Source organism: Bos indicus x Bos taurus, chromosome 7 (assembly GCF_003369695.1).
Source record: "Bos indicus x Bos taurus breed Angus x Brahman F1 hybrid chromosome 7, Bos_hybrid_MaternalHap_v2.0, whole genome shotgun sequence".
NCBI classification, from domain to species: domain Eukaryota; kingdom Metazoa; phylum Chordata; class Mammalia; order Artiodactyla; family Bovidae; genus Bos; species Bos indicus x Bos taurus.
In genome coordinates, this window is record NC_040082.1 from 64,407,095 (window position 1) to 64,429,276 (window position 22,182).

A 22,182-nucleotide genomic window follows, 5' to 3' on the forward strand; every position below is an offset into this window, starting at 1 on the left:
TTTTTAAGGACCCATGTTCAAATGGGAGGACACTAAAGAAATTCATCATTCAATTCTTATTTGTAGGAGCAGATTCTCTGTAACCTGTAAATTATTTTGATTTACAGTGAATCATTATTGTATTCATAAATGCTGGAAAGTTGGTGAACAACATGATATAATGACACCCCAAAATAATTTTATAACTGCAGGTGTGCAAATCATAACATGTGGGAGATGACTCAAAGGATAATGGGGAATAAAACAGTTTAGGAAGGGTCACATAAAGAAGGGAAAGAAGCGAGGGCATGTACCGCAATTTTCCAAGATGTCTTTAAGACCAAACTACTCGTTTAGAGGCAGATGCAGTGGAGCAGAGTCTGCACGGGCACCAGAGTCAACAGTTACATTTAAACAAGCAAAGGCAAAATACTCCATAATTTACAACAAGCCAATCACATTGCTCATTCTTTTGAGGTTAAATGCTACTGACATAAGCTACACCTGAATCCAATCAGCGCAGAGACGCTGAGAAGATTCACACGAAAGGACTAAATTTGTCACAAATGGGTTGGTTTCCGATCTTAATGTAGCCAAGTTGCTTTACTCTGACCTCCATTGAACAAATCAACTTAATGGGCACTAGGAGTGCTATAAAACTTAACAATGGAGTGATTTTTAACTTTTAAAATATAGTTATGAAGCAAAATGTTGGATAGCTTCTACAATACTGGAAATCAAATTAAATCTAGATGTTTTTTAACAGTCTTGACAGATATAATCCTAGTTACCATGTAAATTTATGGTAAGCTGCTGTGATATTAGCCACAGGTGCTACTTTTAATATATGAGCCGCATCTGGCTGGGAATAGAATTTCTCAGAGGACTGAAAATGACCTCACTATCAGACAATGGAAGGGAAAAAAACAAGACCACTGTGGCATATAAAAAGCTGAAGATGTGGTCCACAACTAAATATTTCACATAAAATTCATTTTAACTCTGCAGTTGTAGGTTAAAAGATATTATGCTTTCAATATTTAAGAGGCGTAGATATATTTCAACCAAATAGCCAAAAGATTAAGAATGTAAGACAGTTGTGAATACCCTGGCTACGTATACAGTACTAGTGTTCCATCCTTTGATCAATGTTGGGAAAAACGATGCACTAAGACTTGAAAAGAAAATTCTTTCATGGTTCCCAAGCACACAACATGATTAGACACCACTAGGCATACCAAACCAAGACGTAACAACTACTGATCTCTAAGTGCCTGGCCAGCATCACTGGTTGGGCTTTTAAAGTTCTTTGGAGCCATTCATAACGTCCAAGAAAACATTTTCATCAGGTGAAATTTTTAAAAAATCATTACAAGTAATCACTATTTCAAGTCTGAGAACCAGCAATATCACTACAGACAAATACAAAGAGAAAACATAAGTTTCTCTTACATACTCAATTCAAAAATAAAAAGAATATGTATAAAATATACAATTGTTCCCTTTTAAGAAACCCTTTCTGAACCACTCAAAAGCCATCATTTGCCAGAGAACTGGCAAGTGTGGAAATGTGATAGAGGATTTACAAAGATTTAATTTCCTATGAAATAACTCTTCCCGAATTACACAAGCCTTCTTTATCTGGAAAAAAAAAAAATCTCTAAAAGAGAAATATTTCTATGAAAATATTCCCTACCCCATTGCCCTAAGCTGTGAGAATGTTAGCTATAAAGCCCTATAACAAAACATTTTCCTTCTGACCTTCTCAAGTAACTTGAAGGGCTTGATTTTTTAGCTTCAACAGGTCAATGCAATCTAGATGATGACTTCCATTTACTTTAACAAATAAATGGATCTATGCCAGATTTCAGTGGGCATGAAGATCCTGGGTATCATAAGCAAGAAGAACCTGGTATGATACTCTTGTGATAAATGGACAGCATTTATTAATATATGGAGCATTTAGAAAAGGTAGGCTCACCAAGTCTCATCTGTGCTACGAGGTTAGTTATGATAGAAAGGCACTGGTTAAATTAAACAGGGTCTTTCTGTTCAATGGAATACTCTATATACCCCACCATTAAAAATCATGAAGCAAAATATTTTACTGACAGGAAAAAATGTTCACCATGTATGAAGTAGAAAAAAAGTGACTGAGAAAAGTGTCCACAATATGACTCAAAATATATATATATAAACATATGTACATACATAGGAAATTCCCTCATAGCTCAGTTGGTAAAGAATCTGCCTGAAATACAGGAGACCCAGGTTCAATTCCTGGGTGGGAAAGATCCCCTGGAGAAGGAAATGGCAACCCACTCCCATATTCTTGCCTGGAGAATCCCATGGACAGAGGAGCCTGGTGGGCTACAGTCCATGTGGTCGCAAGAGTCGGCCACAACTTAGTGACTAAACCACCACCATGTACATACATGTATACTCACAAAATACGTGTTCACGCATATTGCTTCGTAAGTGGGCAAAAGACAGATTTTTCTTCTTGGTACTTTACTGTGTTTTCCAAGTTACAAAACATACTATGCAATCAGGAAAAAAAAAAGTATTTATTAATAAGCTAAACAGACCACACAAACCTAACAGGGTGCTATCGTTCCCGTAAGAGAGAGTGGCCTGGTTAATCTCTGTGGGATATGAGGAATCCACAAACGTTAAACCCTTCTATTTAAAGCTTACAGTTTTAAACAAATAAGAAGATGGAAGAGACTCATTTTCAAGCTTACATAACAGAATCATAGATGAAGACATTTAGAATTACAATGGCCCTCTCTTCTACACATCTGTATCCACAGCTGAATGGTCAGAAAGCTGGCATCTCTCAATGCAGAAGTGTGTCTTCTCTGTGCAGAGTTCTAATTTACAAAGTTAAGTTTTTAGAGGCTCTCTGCAGACGTTCTATCTGAATGTGACTTTCTCCTCCAAGTAGAAGTTGACCCCCAATCTACAACTGACTTAGGACAAGTAACTGGTCAATCAACTAATGCTTTCAGGACAGGGCATGCAGAACCATGTAGCAATTTACAGGTCAAATTCCTATCAGTAGCCACCTACCCTCTCCTTTAAAATATGCAAAGAACATATCGCCTCTTTGAAGCCCTCCAAAACAAACACCATTCCTTAAATATAACAAAGAAACAGACTCAATTTTGAACAGTTAAGTTGTTCATTCAAAGGTCTAGGATGTTCCTAAATAGAATAGCATCCATATCTTGAATTATTCCACAATCCTTCAAAACACAGACTTGGGTTAGAAAAGAGCTGTGGCCTTAGAGTAAGTAGGAAGCAGGGCCTTGGAAGGACGGCTCATTGCTGCTTCCTCTGTGAGTCTGAGCAGCTTCCTTCCTACCACTCCTCAACTTGGCTTCCTAATACCCAAACTCACAAGGCTGCTGGGAAGCTTCAATGAAACCACCTACGTTATTTCCCAGGTCACCCAACAATGAGCTACTAATGCCTAGAAAACACTCACTGGTTCGTAAAATACTTTGTGACTCTCCAAACTGTCAGAAAGAAAACTGACTTGGCTGCATTTCAGGTAAATAATGCAATATTAGAATTACCTATCAATATTAAGAAAGACCTTAAAGTAACATTTTTATATCAAAAAATGTTTACATTAAAAATATATCAAATTTTTAGGGCTGGGCGGGGATTGGCTGGAGGGGCGGTAATTCAGCGGTTTCAAAATAAATAAATAAATAAAATAAAATAAAAACATATCAAATTTTTAAAACTTTTCTATCTGGAAGACCACCAAGTTACGATTTAAAAAAAAAAAAAGAAAGAAAGAAAAGAAAGTCAGCCAAGAGGGCTGAACCAGTGGCTACAGAAAAGGAAAGGGATCTGAGATTAAAAGAACTGTCTGGAAACAGAAATGAGTGCCTAATTGATAACAGGTAAAAGGCCTTCAGCAGTGTGACATCTGTAGTCTTGGAAGAACCTGCCATGGTCCCTCAGGACACCAAGATTTATAAAAGTCTGGGTGTGTGTGGCTGAACTGTGGAGCCAAAATATCAAGTGCCAACCCCAGCCATTCCTCATTGGAGGTGATTTACTAGAGATGCCACAAGTGGCCTGTTTCTTTCTCCAACACTTTTAAACTGCCTGCAGAACAAAGGCACACATCAGTGCTGTTCTGCTGGGAAGGGCGCCATGGCCCTAAAGAGCATCCCATCATACACAGCAACTTAGGCGCCAATAAGTTGGTCACCGTTCAGAAACATCTGTGTCTAGGAGTAAGGAATGAGAAGTCCCTGGTGAGAGTTTTAGGTAATAACCCGTAGAAGACAAAAAGATAAAAAACACTATGTTCCCCTGAGGCTAAGGGCACTGACCAGGGTCACCTATATGAGCCCAATCAAGGGGCTTCATGGATTCAAAATACCTAGACGATACAGGGAGGACACTGTGGGAGAAGTTCACAAGCGCACCCCAAGCCTTGGCCCTCAAGGTACTTACTTACACGTGAGACGCACAGAGACAAAGCTAAGTCGTCGCATTCTTCTGTTACATGATCTAAGCTGCACTTACATCCTAATTCTGCCACTGGTTCTCTGTCAGCTTCACCCCTAGGCCTCATTTGCTTCATCCCTTTCAGTGCTAATGTTCACAGGTTGAATATCAAACAAGGCTGAAAGAAAATCACAAACAAATAAGACCATGCAAGGGCTGAATTACAAACAGAAAGAACAGACAGGAGACTAACATTTGTGGCTACAAAGACGTATATAAGGCACGTGGGCTTCACTTCCTCTGCAGGCTGGCCTGCACCCCCCCACCCTATCTGAATCATCCTTCTGATGGCCATGAATGACTCCAGGCTGCTTCATTTGTGATAATCTTTCAGAACTCACCTTACTTGGAGTGTTGGCAGAGCGGATTCCACTCTCCCTTTTAAAACACCGTCTTCCTTTGGATTCTGTGTACAACACTGGCCTGACTGTCTTCCTATTTCACTATGAAGTCTTTCTCAGTGATCTGCAAGCACCTCCTCTTCTATCCAACCCCTTAATGGATTGAGTTCTGAGTCCTCCCCTCTTCTCACACTACAGTTTCTGCCTGGGTGACCTCATCTATTATATTGGCTTGGTTCCATACACATCTATGTCTCCCCAGTTATCTACAACCCAGACATAAAGCTACCTTCTTGGAGGTGATTTAGGGATGTCTCATAGCAACTTACACTTAACAATATCCAAACCAGAAACCTTGATCCCCGCACCCAAATCCTGTTCCTTTGCCACACTTACCCAACTCAGTAAATGTCACTTCTGACCACTCACTTCCTCAGGTCCTTAACCTGAAAGTCATTCTTAAAATCCCCTGCTCTTCTTCCTCACCACCCATCACCATTCCTCCCTACTCAGGGAAACTTGGGTTTTCTCTTGATATTTTTATGCCCTGCAAGAGTTGTGTATGGCATCATTGGTTCCCGCTCATGTAAAGAATGGAAAGCAGCTCCAGCCTCCAGACCTTTCTGCTTCCCTCCATCACTCCCCAGTCCACCATCTCCTGCCGTGTCCACCAAGCGAAGATGCCTCACCTGGACGAATGCAACAGCCTCCTTGCTGTTCCCCTCGTGTGACTCTTGCCGCCTTCTGCGTCCACTTCACCCTCTAGGTCCCCACAGTCTGCCCACTGTCCATTACACTGCACCCTCACCCTTCCTGTCGCCTTTCTGTGCGGCCACCACGTCCTATGTACATGAATGTCTTGGCTGATGCTCTAAGAACACCGATGATGCCAAAGAGATGCAAACACCAGGTTCTTACTAGACTGTGCTCCAAAGTCATCGTCCAGTTTCTAAGAGTAGTAAGGAAGAATGGTTACACTGGCAAATTTGAAATCACTGATGATCAGAGAGCTGGGAAAATCGTTGTTAACCCCACAGACAGGTTAAACAAGTGTAGAGTCATCAGTCCCAGATTTGACGTGAAGCTCAAAGACCTAAAAATATGGCAGACTGCCCATTTGGTTTCCTTACGCTGACAACCTCAGCTGGCATCATAAGAAGCAAAACAAAAACAAAGGAAAGAAAATTCTGATATTCTTTTCCTAGGGATGCAATACACACGTGCAAATAAAATACCAAATGGACAAAGGAATAAAAAGAAAAAGAAAATGCATCAACTTATTGGTTCCTTAAAGAGGTCTTCCCTGACAGCTCTCCTCCAGCTGAATTTGGGTTTCCCATTTTCCTCTCCCACATTTTTCTCTTTTCTGCAGGAGAGGTGGTATCCACACTAATAAACTGATGCAGGGATTGACTAGCTCAAAGCCCAACTCCACTGTGGGGCCTTGGGCAAGTTCCTTAATCTAAACTTTCATATCCTTATCTGTAAAATGAGTCAAATGTTCTCTGTGAATATAGGGATTTGTGAGGATTAAATGAGTAAATACGTGTGAAGTCCTCACCACGTAGGTCCTGGCCCAAAGTCTGAGTGTTCATTAAGCATTAACTATTAGGATGTTCCTTCATGGCACTTATCACCATGGGCAATTCTATATGCACTATTTTCTTTGATTATGCTCTCTCTCCCCCTACTATACTGTAAGCACCACGGAAACAGGGGAAACACCTGCTCTGCTCACCAAAGCACCTCTGTGTCCAGCACAGTGCCGGCCTACAGTAAGTGCACAGTAACTGTTTATTAGTGTTGAGTGCATAAGATTAAAAAAAAACAAAAACCTTTCTCAAAATGTGTAGCATGTGGTCAGATGGGGACACGATAGGCGTAGGTGAGATGCAGTGTAGGAGGGGGAAGAACAGCTTAGATCAGGAAAGAAATGAACCGAAACATTCAGGGAGGGAGCTCTGGCTCCACTATGGACACTACTGTTCCTACTCCCCCATCCCTGCTTTCCCCACTTCTTCAGTGGAGGGCATGACTAGGATGACTCAGGTACCTCACCGTTCTAACCTCTAACAGACTCAAGAGGTAAGGTTAGGGACGGCAGGCGGCTTTGAAATCCTCTGAGAAGATGATGTCCTAGAAAACCTAACAGGAAGGAACTGGGATTTTCTGAGCAGAGACCAACTTGGTTACAGTGAAGCAGCACGAAAGCCAATGAAGGCAGAGGGCCTAGAGACAAAAAGGCGTCAGGAAAAAGCCATGGCCTCCAGGAGAGGAAGGCGCAGGGGAGGTGCGCCCAGACGGGAAGCACAGTCAGGCCGGTCCCTGGTGACTGACTGCCAAGCCAACTCTTCAGTTTCAGGCCTGGGGGCTTGAGAGAATGGTGGTCCAGCTGAGACAAACAAACAGGTCTCTTTGAGGAAATCTCCCTGTAGGAAAGACAGAAAGCTAAGAGTTTGCTTACAGAGATGTTAAACCCGAGGCAATGCTCAAAGAGGGAGAGAGTGCCACAAGGACCCTCCTTGCCAGCCTTCAGCCCAGCTCACCGCCCCCACATGTCACAGTAAGATGTGCCCTCTTGCTCCTCGTCCTGACCTATGCCACCTGCCGACCCCTCCCCCGTAACTCCTGCCCTCTATAAAACCTCTCAGATTTATTAAACCCCCACCCCCGCTCCAGGCAGGCTTCCTGGATTACACCTCTTTCAGCATCTTAGTATTTCATATTTTAGTGCCTGGTTAGCACGGCAGTTTAAAAGATCAACTATCCATATCTTATACAAGTCAGATGTTCCACCTCCACAACAAAACTGGCAACACTTCTGGGCAGGGACAAAATCAGGTATTTCTTCTGCATCTTCCTCCTTCCAGGCCTTGGGCCTAGACAGTGCCAGTCTTTCAGTGGGTGCCAGCCCAGAAATCTCGCTACACTCACTGATCCTGCCGGAAACAGGCCTTCTGGCTCTCAGTGGGGAGACCACGTGGCACCCAGCCCCAACTGGGCCTGCTTCGGGCACATGGTGCATGTCCATGGCCAGGGTTGTGGTGGCAAGGACAAGGCGTTCAATCCAGTTTGATGAATGATATAGCAGAAGGCCACAATCCTGCCTTACCAGCTGAGAGCACAGGAGTAAACTGATTCATTAGTAGCATTTGCTATTTTGTTAAAACTGATTTTAACAATACAATTAAACTATGCAAATAAACGTAAAGGTCTCCTTTAAATCATTTTCCATAACCTCCGATTGCTCAACAGTGATATCTAGGCTGCTCCCACACAAGTACAGCTTTGTTTGTTCTAGCTGGTGAACAGTCCCTTTCTCAGGGAAGTATTGTCAAATCCATTTAAGGCAGAAAAGTAATCCAACAGACAATCCTTGGAAAACAAGGAAAACACAGAAGAAATTAAAAAAAAAAAAAAAAACACCTTTCTATACCAGAGTAGGATCTAAAAACATTGCTAAGGGAACCAGAGATGAGTCTGGCACCTAGTAACTGTGATGCGATCCTAAGTGACCACGGCCAGGCCATGATCTCGGTCTGGTTCAGTGTCCTTCTGTAAAATTCAGGAGACTAATTCTAGTGAATTAGTCAGAATAGCTCAATCCAGCCTGGATCAGAAGGGCAATATGATGACAATAAATTACCTGCAAGACAGGGGAGAGGGTGTATTGCTTTGTTATATAAAGGTTACACAGAGAAGAGCACAACACGGAGAGCTCAGAGCCAGGGAGAGCTCAGGTGGGCCACGTGCCTCCTGAGGTCGGAGAAGCACTGGACACCACCTGGCCACAGAAACCTGAGTGTGGAACTGACTGCTGCTCGCAAGAGCTGACTAGTTGAGAAAGCCACTTCATCAGGCACCAAGGCCTGTATTTCAGAACAGCTGGATGCAAGTTTCTGTGTCATGGCTCTAATGCACCAAAACTCTACTGACCAAACTCTTGCTGTGCAAACCTCAATGCTATTGATAGAGGCTGCACTGAAGCAATGGACTGGCGTACCAAAGAAAAACAGAAAAGAACAAGACCAAAATATTTTTAAGTGGTTACTTAAGGTCTCCTTTAAATTATTTTCCGTAATTATCGAGCCAGCAGTCCATTGTTATTAATTCATATTCAGCCTGTTCAAGCGGCACCAGCAACGCAGGCTAAAATCAAATGCCTCGGTAATTTCCTAACTTTCGAGTGTTATTTTCTTGTCAGTTAAATTTAAAGCAGCCCATTTGTGACCACATTATACCAAGTTAATCTCATCTAAAGTGCTTCTCAAACCCTAACAGCTACACTAAGGTTTTATACTAATGAAAGCAATTTACATAAATGAAATTTATGTCAATGCATTTCATGACAAATTTTTTATTTTATAATAATTAGAGTACTTATATGATAACATCTGTTGATATTCACAGTCTAAACCTGGCAAAGATTTAAACCCACAACATTTTCCATGCATCATGTACATTATCTGTGAAAAGCAATAAAAAAAAAGCAATGAATGCATTAATCATACCAATATCATCTGCAAAGCATAAATCTGAAATACCTTTCACGTCAGCTCAAACTGCTTTTTATTTTTTACACACCTGATTTTACGCCATCTGTAAAAGGGCAAGACAAAGACTTTTGAGGAAATTATATTTCTTGGCTGTTTGACTTTTACAAAATACTCAGGCAAAGTTGTGTAAACAGAAGATTTACTATACGACTAAGAAAAAACGATGCAGTTAAAAGTCCATTTTTATTAAAGGACGGTGTAATGACCACAGCGTTTTCACATTGCAGCGTGGTGTCATATTTGCATTTTTTACACCTGTTTTACATTTCCCCTCGTCTATCTATCACATGTGTTTTTACAAATACACATCAGGCCTAAACCTATTCTATGACATAAACAGCAGAAGCAAGACTCTGAATGACAACATTTTAGGCTCTAATTTCCCTATCTTGATGGACATCAAACCAACATCCCAGCCACCACCTGACAACATCAGCGTGTCCTTCCCAGGGCTCCAGGAACAACTTCAAAGTGAAAACCAACATGAATACACCACACAGATATTCTTACTAGCTTCTTAAATTTTAGGTAAGTTTACAAAAATGCTTACCAAAAAAGTTTACATAAATGTGAGCATCTCTACTCTCTACTCCAATGATAACTATGAACACTTTCTTAGGGTTCTAGCTGGCTAACAAAGCCCATCTGTGGGCACATGTTATGAGCAAGCTACTGGTGTGATCAAGTTTTCACTTTACCTGGCTCCTGAGCACACAGATACTAGTCTAAACTTTAAAAGCAAAATGATACTTTCTAACCTCCATGGTGCTGAAGCCTCAGGAACATTCCCACTTAAGTGTTTCTCTACCTTCACCAGGCAGTGAACACCCACTTTCCAGAGTGTCAGACGTGACACTTATATTACAGCATTACTGACTCATAGCTCTGATGCGCACCAAGATGTGGTACACAACAATGAACAATAAAACCTGAACTAATTCTTTCACAAGGACAGCGCCTGAGACCTCCACCCACGTCCTTTGAGGACCGTTAAGATTTTCATTAACAGTTGTCTGTCTGCTGGTATCAACAAGCCTTTGACTTCACTGTTTCAAAATGTTAACCATAAGCCTATTAACAAATTCCTCAATAAAACATCTTTACAAAGTAAGTCAGTGACAGTAACTTTCAACTGTTTTACAGCAGGAGCTCCAGACACAGGAATAGAAACCAATTTACAAACCCCAAACTCACATATGGTGCTACTGCGGCTAGACGCACAGAAACCTCCCCCCACTGCCGCTGCTGCCACAGCCTAGGCCATTCTGAAGGCTTCTCACCACCCCAGTGCCTGAAATCTTTTAATGGCAGCAGTTACATTAACCAAAATGTGATGAACAAGATATAGCATGAATAGAGCTTGGACCCTGCCCTGCGAGAGATAGTCTAGTTGGACTAGCTGTTAGACTGAACCATGTACTAACAAAAGAGCCATTTTTGTGGGTTAAACCTGGCCGGGCAGCAGCCAGTTCCTAAGAGTCCCTCTAACAAAATCGAATGCCCTGCAGGCAGGCCCACCCAATAAACCATAGACAAGGTATAGGAGCTCCTCCAGGAATGCAGAGAACTACAGTTCTTTCTCACAAAGCTCCTGAATCAAAAGTGCATTCCATCACCAAGTAGAAACTCTGTATCTCCTGCACCCAGAACTCTTCATTCACTCAAAGGTACCAAACTAGGTCAGCTGCCCCATCCCCACTCTTTATCTATTTCTGATACAAGTTTGTTTCTGTGCTGAACACCAGAGGTCCAGTATCCATGAGTGAGAAATCAGACAGCCTTCCCCCGTGGCGGGGGGAGGCCTCTGATGCTGCCGGGACCACCTGGCTCCTGCCCTGGAGGGCTCCACCTGCTGGCATCTTGGGTAGTTGGTGCCTGGGTTCCAAAGCTTCACCCTCGGCACCTGCTCCCAAAGCATAAAATTTCCTGATTTTGTAAGCTTCCCACTTGTCCCCACATGACAGTGCCTATTAAAATGTATCTTTATGGAAGGCTCACACCCACATTTCTAACTGACATTTTGTTCTTTCAATGCAGTCACCCTGCAGTTGCCAAACACCTCAGAATACATTTACATGTCACTTCGAGACCTCTCCCTCCTTGTGTCTACACGAAGAGAAAGAAAAGCAAAACTCCTTTACAAATGCTGACCCCACCCTGAGTCTAAGCACTCCAAATGTCGAAACTTCCTGCCTCAGCCTTGGCACTGCTGTGCTCAGAGAACTCATAGAGTCTCACCATGGCCTTTGCATCGCCACCGAGGGAAGACAGTGGGCTGACGGCAACTGAAACCCACGGCCACTTCCTCCACCTATGCCATGAGGACCCCTCAGGAATTTTCACACGTATAGTCACTAAGTATCTGCACTGATCTGAGCTACCAAATGCACGTGAACTATTTGGAACTAACCATATCTTGGAATAAAATGTCTGAAAGGAAAAAAAAAATCTTCTTTATAGTAAAACCTAGTATAACCCAAAGCGTTGAGAAGTAGGTTTTTCATCCAAGGTAAATGAAAATCCTTCTAAAATGTGTGGTTCAATTTCTACAGCAATAAAGTAAATGAATTCTAAAGCAAACTTATGCTACCGTTTCACGTATACCCACCACATAAGCAAAGCATTTAAAAACTGTAACACCCAACAAAGGTAATCTCACTTCTGAAAGATTTATTATAAGTAAAATGACAAGACTGTGTAAAGAACTGAAAAATGTTCACACCCTACTTAGCGAACAAAACAGAACATTTTTTACTTACATATTCAGCAAAGACCAAATATATATATATGCTAACACCCAGTGTGGAGTGAAGTCTTTTAAGGGAGATGCGGGTCATCAGCTCTGCCCACAATTCCCTCCAGGGTATAAAGTCAAGGCCTGAAGAGTGCTGTCACATGGAGCACAGCGGGCCTCCCATAACTCTGCTAAGGGCAGGGCTGCAGTGAGGGAGACATGGGCTTAGCAAGGTGTACACATGCATGTGGAAATGCCTGCTCACAATAAAGAAATTACAAGCCCACGGGGCCACAGTGGACATCTTGTCATATCCATTTGGCATACACGGGGAGCTGTACCTAGAAAATAAATGTGTAGATTCAGACAATGGGTGTGTTTTAAAAGTTGATAAACGTCACTTAACTGCCGTGCAGAGACAATGCGTTAGTTGACGCTCCGACCTCTTCACTCTCCATCTCTCACATCCAAGGTCCAATATTCTGACCCCTTATCTGCACATGTCCTTAGTTTCCTTGCCCTCTATTCCGCCACTGCACTCTTCTGGCAAAAGTTCAGTGCTTGTTAAAAGTTCATGCAACTCAACGACAAAAAACAAACAACCTATTCCAAAAATGGGCAGAAGATCCAAATAGACATTTCTCCAAAAAAGACATACAGATGGCCAAGAGGCACATGAAAAGATGCACAAGGGCACTAATCACTAGAGAAGTGCAAATGAAAGCTACAATGAGGTGCCGCCTCACACCGGCCAGAATGGCCACCATGAAAACGTCCACAGGTAAACGCAGAAGAGGGCATCCAGAAAAGGGAACCCTCCCCGTTCCTACTGTTGGGGGGAATGTAAATTGGTAAAGCCACTATGAAAAACAGTTTGGAGGTTCCTTAAAAAAACTAAAAACAGAGTTGCCATATGATCCAACAATCCCACTCCTAAGCACATATCTGGACAAAAAGATAGTTCAAAAAGATACACGCACCCTACGTTCACTGCAGCACTATTCACAACAGCCAAGACGTGGGAATGAGCTAAGTGTCCATCAAAAGATGCAGGAATAAAGAAGATGCAGTGTATATAAAAAAATGGACTACTACTCAGCTATAAAAAGAATGAAGTAACGCCTGTGCAGCAACATGGATGGACCTAGAGATTATACTAAGTGAAATGCATCAGAGAGAGAGAGAGAAATACCATATGCTGTCACTTACATATGGAATCTAAAATACGACACAAATCTATCCACAAAACAGAAACAGACTCACAGACGTAAAGAACAGATTTGCTGACGGGTAGGGATGGACTAGAGTTTGAAATTACTTGACGCAAACTATTACATAGAGGGTGGATAAACAACAAGGTCCTACTATACAGCACAAGAAATTATACCATGATAAACCATAATAGAAAAGAAGACGAAAAATAATGTGTACACAAATAAAACCGAATCACTGAACAGTAAGAATACCTTGTAAATCAACTGTACTTCAATAAAAGAATTAAAAAAAAAAAAACACTTCAGCCTTCATTAAGCCCAACCCAGCACCTTCTCCAAGCCTGTGTAAAAACACACAGGATCTTCACCTTAAATGTTTGCCCATAAATCTCCAGTGACACTGAGAATTGCTCAGCAACCAACCACACTTCACTAGTTCCTTCACTGTCTTAGTCTCTGAGAGAACTGTTTCTTGCCTATTTTCCTATTTCCCCAGATCTCCAACACCCCTCCCTTCCACCCTGACTCATTCTCAGTTGATGACTTCACTTAAAAAAAATAGAAGCCATCAAAAGAGAAAACCACCTCTTCTTCCCAGGACAAACGTAGCAACCTACCTGCACCTGTACACGTACACTCAGCATTCCTTCCTATCACAATGGACACGGCGTGCCTGCACCTCCACCTGCTCGTTCCAGCCCATCCCATGCACGATGGTGCTCTCAGTTACCCTTTCTGGAGGCTCCCTGTTATCTCCCGCCTGAACTCTGATCTCATATCTCCAGCTGCTGACTGACATCGCCACTTAGGTGTATCTCAAACCTGACATGTCCAACACAGGGATTCATAATTCCCTACCCTGATCTCTGCCCCACTTTCCTCAGCCAAGAAAATGACACCGCCCTTTACCCTACTGCTTGAGGCAGAGCCTTGGGATCATCCTTGACCCTCTCCTTCTCCCCACATCCAATCTGATAGTCTGGATTGTCCTACCTTCAAAATAAATGAGAAATCCTTCATTTCTCTCCAATTCCCCTGCTATTGCCACGGTCTCGCACCATCTCTTGCCTAGCCTATTACATGGCAACTTCCACACTCTGCCTGCTGCCACTCTTGCCCTTCCACCATCTGCTCATAGCGGAACAGCCAGGGTGAGCTCTTTAGAACCATGGCACTTCTCTGCCTGCAATTCTCCAAGAGCTGTCTTTCACAGGATTAAACCCAAACTCCTTGTCAAGGTCACAAAGTTCCTGTGCTTGGCCCCTCCCTCTCTTTAACCCCTTCTCCCTTCTGTCCCCTCCAGGACACTGGCCTCCTGGCTCTTCCACGGTCACACCAAGATCCCTGCTGCTCTAGGAATCTGGTCCCTGATGTCTCTTTACCCACAGTGCTCGTTCTCCAGTTCCTCACGTGCTGAACTCCCTTGTATTACTCAGGCCTCAGAGTCCCCTCCCCAGGCCCCTCCATCATAATCAGTGTGCTCACCTCTTCACCCCTCTCCATGCCAATACCCTGCTTTACTCTCCCTCATGACTTATCACTACCTAAAATTACACTATCTATTCATTTGTTTATTGCCTAACTTCTCCACTAGAATGGGAGCTACATGCACTTAAAATAGTGTCTGGCACAGGGGAGGTGCCTAATAAATATTCGTTAATGAGTATTACCTTTACAATAAAAATTAAACTACTTTTTAGAAATTTAAATGTGTGTACAATTGTCACATTGTGAATAAACTATACATGTGGAGAAAGACCACAAGAGAATAGGAAAAAAAAAAAACTGGAAGTAGTTGCAATAGGAAACATTTTTTTATTTATACCACCCTATTTTAATGTTATATAGCATTGCTTTATAATTTAAAATGTACCTTTTCTATATTGAAAAATAAGTGAAAGATAAGCGAGGATCTAACAGGGCCAGAGGGTCACCACTCTAAACATTAGTTGTGAAAAAGACAAATTCAGCCCAATACGTGGCAGCTGCCTGGACTATGACTGCCTAAGCCTCTAAGTTGCTAGAAGCCTTCCTGGCACTCACATCTAGGCCATGGTGTTGAAAATCAACATCAGACAGGGTTGCCCTGTGACCATGAAAGATGAGAACAAAAATAAAACCATTCCTGTAACAATGACTGTACTCATGACAATAACAGAGTGGAATACAGAGAATCACGGACACCACTCCACAATATCTCAACACAGACAAAACCTAAACACTGTCCAAATCACAAAATACCAAACCCCCACCCCCTTCCCCAGGCTAATGAGAGACTGCTGCTGCTTTACCAATTTCAGCTTTGGTCCCACTGGAGTCCATTCTCCCTACAGACTAGATTTATTAAAATAGTGAGTCATAGAAGAACCCATTTTCTGACAGCATCCAACCCAGATCTAAGCCCTGATCCTTAAAGACTCCAAAATCACTAGCACCAGCCCAAACCCTGTGATAAATTTTTCCCTACACCATCCTCCGGAGATGCCCCAAGGCCCCCCGTATAGGGTAAGTGCTCTCCCTCACTGCAACAAGCAACAGCCCAACTTGTTCAGCTATGGCCATGTTCCTGGTGGTCTCTGGATGGTGGGCGCTGACATTTGTCATGACATCAGTTGCCATTACAGGCCATTACATGCTGAAGTCACAGGAGCCTGGCTGGAAAACTGACCCCAGGACATAATCTCAGGGCTGGTTCTCTGAGTATGTGCCCTGATATCAGCTGATCTTCTTGTCACCTGCCTCTTTCTCCTAAAAGGTGAATGAAGGTAGGGTGAAAAAAAAAGTCAAGTTAATTAAATGTCCTGGTGAATAATATTACTGTTAATCAAGGATGCCCTGCACAGCTTCCAAAGGTACCCTGAGCACAGGGTTAAGAGTGGGGCTGGATGACTGACTCATGGGCAGAGCCTTAGGCAACACTACTCAAGTACTTTAAGCCACATGTTCAAGCCCAATAAATTAGCCCAGGCTTAAAGAAGTCAGGCTGTACACATGTAAGAATTTTAATAAGCTTGGAAAATGCTACCTAGAGCTTATGCACAAGCTTACTGTACCAATGGGATTCCCTGCCACCAGCCACAGAGTGCTAAGCCCCTGACAAGAGCCATCAAGCATGTGGGGCAGCAGGGACAAGGAGCCAGCTTGGTCCAGGCTTCCTCAGGAGTGGGAGACACAGCAGAAGGCTGGCAGCCAGATGGATGGAGAGCAGAATGGGGCGTGCAGCACAGTGGAGCCAACGGCATTTACTAGGAAAACATGTCGAAGGTTTCTTTGGTGGAAATCTGGTCCTCACACACCCTTCCAGAAACTAGCAAACACTGTAATCAATGTCTGCATTTATCCAATGCTTGTTTGTACCCAGAACTGTGTTAGGTACAATAGACAGTTATTTGAGCAAACATGGTCTCTGCCTTCTAGATGCTGACACCTAATATAAATAAAAACAATAAATCTGTCCAGAGGATTACCAAACTAACTGAACAAACATGGAACAGTCTAAAGCATGGACCTTATATAAATGCAGTGGAGTAAGAACTGAAGGCTAAGTCATGGGAGATGACTCTCTAAACAGGGTGGGGCCCTAATGGAACAGTTCCCCTGTTAAGGCTCAATCTTCAAGGTTGAAGAAAAGTTACAGCTTTCAAGAAAAGTTACAAGGGCCGGCTATTGGACTTGGAGAAAATGAACCAATCAGAGAAGAGGGTGCAGCCTGGGGAATGATTTAGAGACAGAAATGCAACTATCAGGAGAAAGAAAACTTGACAACCATACAAGAAACCTAGAGGAAATCAGTCAAGCAGGTGTATGTTTCTCAACCGTTTTTATTCATGGCCCCTTGTGATAAATATAAAAAGCTGACACTCCATTCGTGTTATTTAAAATTTGAAAGGGAATTAAATATCCTAACCAACACCAAATCAGAGCAACAGTGGTTTCAGAATTTGATTTTTCCAAATCACACAAATCATCCCCTTCCTCTAGAGTTGAGAATCACCCAGTTGGGTGGCAGTAACTGTCAACAAGGAAAGAGTAATTATCACTGAATTATTTAGGAAGAAAAGATTTAGATCCTGGATCCACAGGGCACCAGACAACCAGTACTAATAGAAACAGTTACAGCCTAAGGTGACCAAAAAAAAAAACCATGGCACAAGCAAGAATATGTACTAATTACCTGATTAAAATTTTTGAAAGAGAACTCTTTGTAGATGGCATCTCTCTCACTTAATTCCAACCATCCTGCTGCTTTAAGGTCAAGTATCATCTGGCTCCTCTCCTCTGCAGTCAACTGGTGGGTACCTGCTGACTATGAAAAGAACACATTTAATACCTGAAATGTAGAGGTTTGGTTAAATTCAAATACATGTACAGCTCTTTACTTATGTAGAGATACAGAAAAAAAGTGTTAAGGACAACAATTTCTAACTATCTCCGATTCTTTTGTTCTCAAAATACAAAGCTCTCTCAAAAGAGATAAAAACAAGACTAGCTCTGTGCAAAATAAGTTGCCTCCATGGTATGTGGGCTTATCACCCCTTATAAACGCCTCTAACTTTACAACTCAGTTTTCCTGGTTTCTTACAGATAAAGCTGAGATTGACCATTTGGACATCTTACCAAAGATCATAACCAATGGCCAACATTCCAGGACTTAGGAAACTGAGGTAACACACTCACCCAAGGAACTCTGCAAGTCCAGCAGGAGAACCAGGATTAGAACTCAGGACTCTCAACTCCTGGTCCACTCTCTTTGGATGGCCCCATATCACCTCAGCAGCCTTCAGTCCTTACTCACATGGGTCTCAACTATCTGAGCTCATCATCCCCTTTCAATTCTAGTTAAGACCGATCAATCCTCAGAGAGGAAAAAACAAATGCACATTTACAGGGGATTTTGTAAAATAACTTCTGGGCGTTCATACACCCTTTGGGCTATAGGTTAAAAAGCCCTTGCTTTAGCGGAGTGAGTTTTCTCAGAAGCATCAGTAAGACAAACTCCCTCAACCATGTGGCCACAGCACTGCCCACTTGGAAGCACTTGTGCACAACTGTCCACCTTGTTCCTATTCATCCTGCTGAGGACACTCCACCCAGAGTTCTGTTAGTTAACAGGCCCACACTTGCCATGCTACTTGTTTTTTAACTGAAAGAACTCTAAGCAGCATGACAGACAGAAGGAAAGAACACCCTAGGAGAAGTCAGAAGAGGTATGTTCTCATTCTGGCATAACTGCCCACCAGCACCTCCTGTCTTACCCGTACGCTGGGCTACTACCTGCTCAGGTGAGGGAGGGACTGGCCCCAGAAAGAATGAACTAACTTAGGGGTTCCTTATCAAAGGGCAAACACGAGGCTGAGCTGGATACTCTGCCATGAAATTTCAACTCATTCCCACTTCAGAAATCCTAAAACCCTTTATCAGTGTAATTAAGAAGGCAAAGTAAGTAAATTTATAGACAATCTGCAAAAAGGAAAAAAGGATGCTAATGAGCCAACCTTCTAGTTTCTCTTCCTTGCTTAGTCAGCTACCCTTCCCTACAACAGACGATAATGAGAATGCCTCTTAATTAAATAAAAATGCTTAAAGGCTTGTTATCAAAAACCACATACCATTTTAAAAAGTATCTATTCATTAGCTTTTTAATGACAGCTATGAAAAATTTCACAGAAGACCTATTACAGGAAATTACCTAAAAATTTTAAACATTTAAATATTTTAATTCAACTAAGACTATTTTGCCAAGGAAACAGAATTATCATTGAATAGCTGCAAAGAAAACTATTAACTATGCTGTAGGTTATGCAGCAGTCACAGGGAGTCTATGGAGCATACTCGGAGCTGTTTTCCTCTTCCCTAAACCTCCACATCTCCAGTGAGGTCCATGAACTGTGGTCACTACTTGTGTCTACCTAGAAATAGGAACCACGTACAGAACTGTAAAATGGAGTCACTTCACCCATATAACATAAACAGTCCCCTTAAGGACACACATTCCACAGAACCCTTCGTGGTGGACTTAATTTTCTTTCTGTGGGAGCTATGCAGAGAGACAGGGAAAGCATAGGATCTGGAGAGCAATCTTCAATCCAAGCCTAGCTTTGTTACTTTCAGCGTGGATGCTGAGTAAATCTTAGCCTCTCTGAAGTGCAATGTTTTAGAGTGTGGATGTTACAACATACACCTGCCAAGATTTTTAAAAGGCTTAAAGAGATCCTAAGTGTGGAGGCACCCAGCACAGAGCCTGGCACGTGGCAGCCACTCCAAACGCACCTGTTTATTCACCCCTCCCCAATGCCACGACTGTACTCGATCACCAGCGCCCGAGATAGAAGTATGCCTTAGGACACGCCTAGGTGACAGTAAGCACTCAACTTGTGTTCTCACCTTAATGGCCATAAAGCAGAATGCTTATCTTCTCCATCATCGAGTCACATTTTTTTTCTATTAAAAAAAAATTCAAACTGCCAAATGGGCTCTAACAAGCAATTTAAGAAAATGAAACGGTGAGTTTAATACAACATATTCCCACTAGGTGGTGCTGCATGTTAAAACTTTCTCTCAAGTCAATTTACCCCCAATATGTTAATGTATAAAACGGGGAAACGGACCGGGCGCCTCTAGGTATTTAAAAAAAAAAAATCAGTGTGCAACTCAAAAGATAATTTATTAGTAAATACTCCAAAAAATTAACACCGAGACAAATGAGTTAATTCAACACTCAAGGCCCCGTTTACAGAGAGCGAGAGACGGTGCCTGCTCTCACCGAGCGGACAATCTAGACGACCCGACAAGCAGCTTTAGTCACACCACGAGTGAAGAATTTTCACAATTGCTTTGCATACTTTTTTTTTTAACACTTAAGTCGTGGTGGTTTGTTTTCTGGTTGGCAATTTCGGAAACTACGATGAAATTCCAAGCAAGAGAAAACTGGAATATGCTACGGCCACCCCTGTCTCAGACCAGCGCGTCGGCAGGAGCCGGGTGCCCAAACGTGGCTACCTGAAGTCCGGGGCCACTTCGGGGCCTGCCCAGGCCCCTTCACCCCTCGGCCGGCATGGCTGGGCCTCGCCCTCCTCCCGCACCGCGGGCCCTCGGCACTCACCATGGCCGCGAGGCTCTGGCTCCTGCCTCTCAGCGCCGCGAACCAGCGCCGCGTCGCCCCCCGCGTCCCCAGCGCCGCCGCCATAGCCTGGCGCCGAGGGCTGCCCGGCGCGCTGCCTGCCCGCCGCCCGCCGCCCCAGAGCCAGGGGCCGTGCGGGAAGCTCCCAGCTGCAGCCTAGACCGTCCCGCAAAGCCCTGCCCCGCCGCGCAGGCCCAGACGCGGACCGGCCCCGGAAGATCTCCAGGAGCTTCGATGGCGGGCGCACCCGCAGGCCCCCGCAGGCCCCCGGCGCTGTCAGCCCCGGTTTGACGGGCCTTCGGCGTCATCGCCGCTCGGGTGCCAGGTTTCCTGCCTGGTGCGGGGCGGGTAGGAGGGCTGGCGCGGCTCTGAGGATGGACCTGCGGTTCGCTTTTCGGTGTCCGGCCCTCGGGTTGTCGCTGCCTCGCCCACTGTCTGACCTCGTTGGGGCAAACAGCACCTGCGGGCTGAAGGATGTCGCGGACGGCGACAGGAAGAGATGAGCTGCAGGGGGGTCGGGGGGTGACTGGAGACCACTGCACTCTACTAGCGGTTGTGGGACAGTGAACTACAGTGATGCAAACAGGGCCTTCTACGTAGGGGAGCCACCGGTTGCATCTAAGCTCTGCTTTGTTATTACTTAGCTGCCAGTGTCCTGGGCAGACTAACTCATCTTTGTCTAGATAAAATAATTGTGAAAACCTAGCTCACAGTGCTTTCTAAAAGGTAGCACACTCAACACATAGTAGGCATCCCGGAGATAACATGTGGACAGATTTAGATAAATTTTATATATATATATATATATATATATATTTGGACAAAAGTCTTTAGTCTTTCTTTTATATATTAGTATTTTATTCTTATCGTTCCTTTTTTTTTTAATATATAATTCACATACCATAAAATTCATCCCTTTAAAGGGTACAATTTAGTGGGTCTTAGTATATTCTTGTATTTTTTTTTACTAAATAGTTCAAGCAAATTAATAATATGTTTTGCAGAGAACATAGCAATATACTCAGGAATATACTTTTGAAACTATGAGAGTCCAATTAAGTTCAGCTTAGCAGCTGCTAGCATTTTATTTCCCATGTGGACTTGGAAAAAAATAAAGCCTTTCACCTAAAATAGTCTAAAATTCAGACTTATGGCCCAACCCATCTTCTTCACTCTTGCCCACCTGATGAAAACTCAGCAGAGGAATCTTGCTGTAGACCTTCATCAAACATCACTGGTCTCAAGGCATTTATCTGAGACATTCTGGTTTCCTTTGCCTGATGCCATACGTGGATATATACAAGAGCTGGAACTGTAGATTGTATTTCCAATATTTACTTTGGGCATTTGGGATCATGAAAAATGTCCTACTATCTTGCTCATTAAAGTGAGAACTGAGAAATTAACTGGTAGTTGTGAAATAATAGGTTGGAGACCCCTCATCATTTTCAGTGGCTTGCTTTCATCATTTTCCTTCCCTAATACCGCTGGACGAGACTGTGACACGTCAGCTCTTGTCATGAAAGCATTAGCAGCAGGATGCTGGTTAGGGTCCAGGGAGAGTGATGTCCACTGACAGGGGCTGTGAATGCCCTGCCCTAACACAGAGCTCTCTTACTAGGATCTAATTTCCTTAGCAAAGATTTACTGGGCACGTCCTCTGCCATGGACACTGTTGAGAAAAACAGCCTCCTGCTCAGTCTTT

The 22,182-nt window shown here is 43.2% G+C and overlaps 1 protein-coding gene across 3 annotated transcripts in view; it reads right to left on the reverse strand.

Annotated features, from left to right (window-relative positions):
- The window catches only part of PCBD2 (pterin-4 alpha-carbinolamine dehydratase 2), a 41,875-nt gene extending 20,987 nt beyond the window's left edge, over positions 1 to 20,888 (reverse strand). The window contains exons 1-2 of one of the 3 annotated variants that reach the window (XM_027546459.1): positions 20,460 to 20,888; positions 17,532 to 17,663 (exon numbers count right to left, since the gene is read on the reverse strand). In XM_027546459.1, the coding sequence (XP_027402260.1) occupies positions 17,532 to 17,663; positions 20,460 to 20,543 (216 nt within the window). In that variant the 5' untranslated portion in view covers positions 20,544 to 20,888. Of the gene's footprint in view, positions 1 to 17,531; positions 17,664 to 19,741; positions 19,772 to 20,459 lie in introns of those variants that run through there. The other 2 variants (XM_027546461.1, XM_027546460.1) reach the window with 2 other exon arrangements.
- Between the last annotated feature and the right edge of the window lie 1,294 nt (positions 20,889 to 22,182).